This window comes from Argentina silus (assembly GCF_951799395.1).
Source record: "Argentina silus genome assembly, chromosome: 20".
In the NCBI taxonomy this organism is placed as follows: Eukaryota; Metazoa; Chordata; class Actinopteri; order Argentiniformes; family Argentinidae; genus Argentina; species Argentina silus.
The window spans coordinates 3706100-3713876 of NC_139674.1; the positions used below are offsets into that span (position 1 = coordinate 3706100).

A 7777-nucleotide genomic window follows, 5' to 3' on the forward strand; every position below is an offset into this window, starting at 1 on the left:
CCCTCTGGTCTCCCCTAGCCTCTACTCAGACACATGTGGAGCCACCATCAGGACCAAGACACAGCCACAGCCAACCGCCATTCATTACCCTGGCTCTCTCTCTTCAGCACCAAGGACAGCGCAGCTTGAGAAACTCGAGCCTAGTCTGCCAGGCTTCTAGGCTCAAGAGAGAGAGGGAAAGAGAGAGAGTCACACACACACACACACACACACACACACACACACACACACAAATGCATACACACACACACACACACACACACGCACAAACGCATATATACGCACGCACGCGCGCACACATGCACACACACACACACACACACACACACACACACACTCACACACACATAAGCACATGCACACACACCAATGAGCATTCCACGCTGGCTGTTCTAGACTCTCCTCTGATCTCAAAAGTGCTGGTCAAAGATCAGTGCACTTGTTAGAAGAAGGGCACTCTTGGTAAAGCTCTTTGTAAGTAGCAGCCAGGCACTGTGAGAGAAGGTCACACTGACACTCAATGCACGATTGCGTGCAATCTCTGAAACAATGTATTGAAGAACAAAACACTGGTTGGTATTGGTATTACACTGGACTCTTGGAAAAAAGGGTTCCAAAAGGGTTTCCCGGCTGTCACTGTGGGAGAACCCTTTGAAGAACCCTTATGGCTTCCATGTAGAACCCTTCTGGGTTCCATTTAGAACCGTCTGTGGAAAAGGGTTTTACATGGAACCTAGAAGAGTTATTCAAAGGGTTCTCCCACAGGGACAGGGACAGAACCCTTTCTGGTTCTAGGTAGTGTTTTTTTCTTCTAAGACTGTGGGGTAAAAGGAGAATCATATTGGAATACCTGATCCACACCCGATCCACAGCAACAAAACTCATGATTCAGATAAATAGTGTGGAATGTGAAATTGTACCTGTCAGGTGATAAATGCCTGTCAATAATATATCCTCTCTGACACGGTTGTTCAATGAAGACTGCTAAACCAGTCTCTTATCACAGAACACACCCTAGTATTCCCATGTGCTCATCCAAAAGGTCAGCTCAACAATAATTGGACGGAAATGGACAAACCGGAGGCGTATGGTGAAAGATCAGGGAAAAGGTAAGCCATTTCTGGAGTTTGACAAACAGCAGAATTGACCTTTATGGATTCTCAGAAATGCTAAGCAATTCCATTTATTAAGAGCCATCATGTAAATGCTCCTGGATGTGTGACAGCCATGGATAGAATAATTAAACCTGGAAAATATGCCTTGTTACTGGCTGTGCAGCCTAATTGGGGTGCAAAAGCCTTGAATTATGACTGTGGCAGTCCATGTGTTGTATTGAAGGTCGGTCTGTGTGAATAGACTGAGAGGGAAAGTTAAGAGGTGAGCAATTATATTAATGTTACAGTCAACCCTCATGACCTGAACAATTTATTATTTTAAATGGCCACCTTGGTCAATCTTTGGTCTAATGGAAATTCAATATCGTAGATGATTTGTGTCTGTGGGATAATATAGGGGAAGGCATGGGTGTGTGAGTGGGAGTCTGCAGTGTGGGAAATAACAGCGTGATTTGGGTTCAAAAGATAAAAGGCTCATTCATATTCTCTTAGGCAGACTGCTCAGTTGTATCTGTTCAGTTGCTTCCTTCAGAGACGAAAAAATAAAGAGGGCTTTTTTGACTACAATAGTGAATGTTTCTTAGTTAGAAATATACAGTACCAACCAACGACTGTACAGTTTACAGAGAAACCCTATTCCCCGAACACTTTATCCTATATGCAAAAACCTCTGATCTGCACACTAGATGTTCTAGGTTTAAAATTGAACTATGCTTTTGTTAGAATATCTAAATGTTGATCCACATCATCTCTTTGGATTGAATGAGTTCACTAAACACTTTCTCTGCATCTAAGGAGCTCAATCTAGCGAATCCAAAACAGCACACGTCCTTCGAACATGCTTCTCTCAGGCACAAGGATACAGAAATGTGGCTCATCAATGACTACTTAGCATGGAACGCCAGTCTTCATTCCCAATCAAAAGCGTCGTTCAAGGATATGACTCATGCCTAAGTACAGTTGCTATAAATAAGCCTGGAACATTGAATTATGATCGTATGCCATACAGCGTGAAACCTTGTAAAAAAAATAATACAACCTCCATGGAGATGGAAGTGAGGAAAACAGATAGAATGCAGACAGAGACCAGCAGTCACCCTGACAACTGTCTACAGAATCCAGCAGCTGACATGAGGACCTCTTGGACCATGTGTAGAAAATGCCGACCCTCGACACGTCTTGCATGTCATCCCTCCTCTCTCTCCCATCCTTCCTGTCAATCTCTACTGTCTCTATCCCAATAAAGCAGAAATGCCCTGAAAATAGAATGCACGTCCATTCTACTCATTCTATTTGTATGTCCTTGTCATACTGATACACCTGGGTGTATGAATCGTGGGTGTATGACCTAAGTGTATGAATCTTCTATAATGCCTCCTTCTTTCCTCACTATAGCCTAATCACTGATCTAATACCAAAGGTGAAGGCCTAAGATATAGTGTGGAACCCTTGCTTTCACTTATCTAAACTTATTGGGTCAGTGATTTGGAAGGGAAGGGTTAGGGTTAAGGTTAGGGTTAGGGTTAGGGTTAGGGTTAGTAGGTTGAAGGGTTAGGGTTAGGGTTAGGGTTAGAGGGGAGTAGGTTGAAGAGGGGGCTGCAAAAGAAGGGGCCCATGTTTTGAGAGGTCATTCTCAATGTGTGATCCAGAATACTAAAGTATAGGTCATGAATGGGGACATATCTCATGATGTGTATATCTCAACTGCCAGATGAAAAATAAGCATAATATCAATCAAGCATATCCTACACAGTTTATCAGAGGGGTAGTATATCTCATAAATAGAAATGTATGATTATATCTGGTGGGCAGTGGACTGCTAAAAAGTACGTTCATCAAAGTCAACGGACCAGTCTGCTTGTAGGCTACATGAGAGAGGGTCTACTGCTATTCCGTGCATTCGCAGGTATGAGGTATCAATAAGGCCCATTTTCAATTCTCCATATTCAATGTGAAATAGCATACCAACTAACTCACTTGTTCCTATTGATTTATCTTTTCAAATATGACCCTCATCATCGGATTGATATGTCATACCTGTATGATTTTGTTGGCGATTTTCGATTATTGATGTGTATCGGTATATCAGTGGTTTCAGGCTCGTACATTGATAGTGGCACGTGCACGTGCTTGGCGGGAACTCCATCAGGTTAGTAGTAGCCTGGATGCAGGACTGGCCCGTAGGACCTGTAGGCTGAGCTACAGGTGAGCTTTTGCTAAGGTCAATAGTTTTATTCGTTGTCGTTTACATTATAATTGACTTGTATTTAAGTGATGTGTGCACAAAGTAATCAGACAAGTTATCGTAAGGTGAAACGTGGCACAGAAACTGAACACCTTACCAAGTCCCAATCCGACAATGAGTCGTCCGACAAGGAGAACTTCCTTATTAGGAGCGGCGCTCAAGACTATTCCTCCGGCCGTGAACATGAAGCTTGCCAAAAGGATGCAGACCCTGCGCCCGAAAAGCCCGTTCAGTAACCCGCCCGCCAGAGCGGACAGGGCTGCCGCAGCCACAGTACTTGAGATCAGCACCTCCTGCCACAGAGCGCTCAGATTCATCTCCTTCTTGAGTAGGAGCATAGCTCCCGAGATTACCCCGGTGTCGTAGCCGAACAGAAAGCCCCCCAGCGCGGAGAACACGGCCAGAACGTAAACAAACGCAGGTGTGACATCTTGCTGGAACTGTTTGCGGGCGGCTCTCTCCAAGTCCCCGGTCGAGGTTGCACTTGTAGAGGCTGTAGTATTGGCGGCAGAGGCAGCCTGGCTGTTGATGCTCGCGTTGGACGGAGCTTTGATGAGACTCCGCTCTCCATCGTCGTTCACTTTCTTCCTCCTCTCACCCATCAGGTTGCTCATACTACGAAGATTATAGTCATTGTCGCTCGATTTTCGGGACATAAGGGAAAGCCACGAAATGTTCGCAGAACTGTAGTTGGTTGGTTGTTGAATGAGAATGGTTTGTTTGCACAAAGTCAAGTTGTAAACACACGCGTCACGCAGGCTATCCAAACCGGTTCCCACCGCTGTTGTCCAAAACGTATCGCTAAAGATTAGTGGGTTAGTTCGAGTTGACAGAAGTTGCTCTCTCCAGCCTCGGTCACAGGAGTGTCATCTCAGTGGTCCTGATGAGGGCTGCTCAGCACTGTGACGATGAACAGAGCAGCCAAAGGTAAGGCGAGGAGGAGTTGGTGAGTTCGTCACTGCCAGCGTCGCGGTGACGTAAATAATACTGTAGGCCTACTTGCCTCTGTTTCAGGCAGTGTGGTGAAAATACAACAATTCAATATGTTTGGAAATGTAGGTTTCTATTGGGAATTCTTATCAATATCACGCAATGTTCAAGGTTCACTGACTGTGTATATTGCATGTGACCGCAATGTGACAGCAATTGACATCAACTACCCATAGGCCTGTTTATGTAATTCGATTTTATACCCCCCCCCCCCCCACTGTCACTACATCAGTCTGCCCCCCCCTTCAACTGTCACTACCTCAGTCCCCCCCCCCACTCTATTGACACTACCTCAGTCCCCCCCCTCAACTGACACTACCTCAGCCCCCCCCACTCTACTGACACTACCTCAGTCCCCCCCCCTCAAATGACACTACCTCAGCCCCCCCCCCACTCTACTGACACTGCCTCAGTAATTTGATTTGACAAATATGATTTGATTTGATTTGATTTATTACAATAGTAGCTTGTGGTCACACACCCTCTATAACCAAGAAGCTTGCTGTGAAATGGGTGTTTCTGCTTTGTCCTTTTCCCTTCTGTTTTCTGCTTCCTCATTTCCTTAAAAGATGCTTGTGCCATCTGCAGGATAAAACTTGAATAATACAATTCCATCGGCCTGAATTTCACCTGTGTAGGCTACATTATATTATACTATATGTCCACAGTAGGCCTAGTGGATGCAGGAGACAGGGTTATACTGTAGCAGCCCAATAACCCAGTTCCTTTCCTTTCTAATTGATATAGGCCTACTGTATTTGAACTGCATATGTTTTGTTAGGTTGAAATTAGGATTGTCAACACAAGTGACAAGAGTGCAAAGGTTAATTTAAAGGGGCTCAACATTGAATTCCTTCCTGTCTATTATTGATTTAGTTAAACTCACATTAACACTGTAGTGAGAAATGATACTGTATAGTGTACTGATGTTTTTTCCTCCCAATCAATATGACAACATTGGAATGGCTATAGTCTGCACCCCCTCCCCCATTCTGAAATGCCTCATAATGGCCCATGATTGGTCCATTAGGGAGGCTGGAGGATAATGACTGACTGCCTTAGGGACAGTTGTTATATCATTCTATGAACGGAATATGTCCCAAAGCACAGCAGTCAGTTGTTTGTTCATTAAGATCCTCCAATCGGAATTCTCCCTTCTTCTAGCATTGTGACTGCCTATGGCACCTTGTCCAAGCATAGAAATTTGCCTATGATGACTGATGTATAGATGATTCACTTACTTTAGACAAATGTGCTTGTTCTAAGTCGCTTTGGATAAAAGCGTCTGCTAAATGTAAAAAATGTCAAAATGTAATCTCTTTTAACCCATCATAGGCTAATCTTCCTGTCACGCCCTCCACTTCCTCCTAGTCGGTGCCAGTGCCTCCCTCTCTCCTGTCTGTCTGTGTCTGTCTGTGTGTGTTGTGTGTGGGCGTGGCCAGGCTCCGGTTCTTGTTTCAGTTCATCATCTCCACCTGCCCGATCTACACACCTGCTGTTCATCAACTCATCACCTGGCTGTATTTAAACCCCGGCTTCCCATCCACTCATTGCCAGATCGTTGTTTAGTGTTTCTACACGTTAGTCCCGTTCTTGGCCTCTTAGTTTAGTAAATACGTAGTCTTCGTGTGTACACTCTGTTTTGATTATCTTTCCTTTATCTTCCAGAAACCTTACCCGGTTATCCACCAGTCTACCTGTCAGCCTGCCTACCCATACTACCCGCCTGCCTTGTGTGCCTGGTCTGCCTGCCCTGCGTGCCCACCTGCCCTGTCTGTCTGCCTGTCCGCCTGCCCTGTCTGTCTGCCTGCCTGCCTGCCTGCCTGCCCTACCTTGTTTGCCTTTCCCCCCTGTTTGTCCCGTTCCCTGCTTGCCCCTCATTAAATACCTTATTATTTTATATTTGTGTTTTATATTTGCTTTGTTTTATATTTGTATTTTATATTTGCCTGGGTTCATTAGATCTGACCGTAACATTTCCAAGAGTCCTGTTGATCTATATCTACATTTGGACTACATCGATTTGACTAGGTCGATGTGTCCTCCATTAGGAGGACACATCGACGCTACACCTCCACTCACAACCCTTCCAATCTAATCTACCCACCATGCTCAACTGACCACGACCTCACTGTCACGGGAGGACTTTGGAACTGCCAATCAGCGGTCTGGAAAGCAGAGGCTATCTCAGCCTATGCCTGCTTCATGTCTCTCCACTTCCTTGCTCTCACAGAGACATGGATTACACCGGATAACACAGCTACTCCGGCAGCCCTCTCTGATGCCTACTCCTTTTCTCATTCCCCTAGACTCTCTGGTCGAGGAGGAGGAACAGGACTCATCTCGCCTAAGTGGTCACACAATGTCCTTCCCCTGTCACACCTGTCCATATCCTCCTTTGAATTCCATGCTGTTTGTATCACCTCCCCTGGGCCTGTCTGCTGCATTTGACACAGTAAACCACCCGATCCTTCTCTCCACCCTCTCAGAATTGAGCATCTCTGGCTCTGCACTCTCCTGGTTTGCATCCTACCTGGCCGGTCGCTCCTACCAGGTGACATGGAGAGGATCGCTGTCCTCTCCACGACCCCTCACCACTGGTGTCCCCCAGGGCTCTGCCCTTGGGCCTTTACTGTTCTCTCTATACCAAATCTCTCGGCTCTGTCATTTCTTTACATGGTTTCTCCTACCACACCTATGCAGATGACACTCAACTTTTTCTCTCTTTCCCCCCTTCTGACTCACAGGTGGCAACACGTGTCTCGGCATGTCTTGCAGACATTTCTGCTTGGATGTCAGCCCACCACCTAAAGCTCAACCTTGACAAGACTGAGCTGCTCTTCCTCCCAGGGAAAGCCTGCCCTCTCCAAGACTTCTCCATCACAGTAGAAAACTCTACTGTGACCTCCTCCCATACAGCCAAGAACCTTGGGGTGATCCTTGACAACCACTTATCCTGTGTGGCGAACATCACAGCGACAGCACGCTCCTGTAGATTCTTCCTCTACAACATCAGAAGGATACGTCCATTCCTCACCAGAGAAGCAGCACAACTTTTGGTCCAAACACTCTTGGCCGGACTCCCCGCCTCCTCTGTCAGGCCTCTGCAGCTCATCCAGAATGCTGCCACTCGTCTGGTGTTCAATCTCCCCAAATTCTCCCATGTCACGCCCCGCCTCCGCACCCTCCACTGGCTCCCGGTAGCAGCTCACATTCAATTCAAGACCCTGGTGCTTGCCTACCGGGCGGCAAAGGGAACAGCCCCTCCCTACTTGCAAGCAATGGTTAGCCCCCAAACCCCTGCAAGATCACTCCGCTCGTCCACTTCGGCTGCCCACCTGGCACCGCCGCCTCTACGTGGATGCAGTGGCCACGCTACTCGGTCATGGCTTTTCACTGTCCTGGCGCCCCGCTGGTGGAATGAGCT

General features: G+C 46.6%; 1 protein-coding gene across 1 annotated transcript in view; it reads right to left on the reverse strand.

Annotated features, from left to right (window-relative positions):
• The window catches only part of slc2a13a (solute carrier family 2 member 13a), a gene marked incomplete at its 3' end in the record, with an annotated part of 39587 nt that extends 35549 nt beyond the window's left edge, over positions 1–4038 (reverse strand). Inside the window, exon 1 of the mRNA XM_083691816.1 lies at positions 3458–4038. Within this exon, the coding sequence (XP_083547942.1) occupies positions 3458–4016 (559 nt within the window). The 5' untranslated portion in view covers positions 4017–4038. The remainder of the gene's footprint in view (positions 1–3457) is intronic.
• Between the last annotated feature and the right edge of the window lie 3739 nt (positions 4039–7777).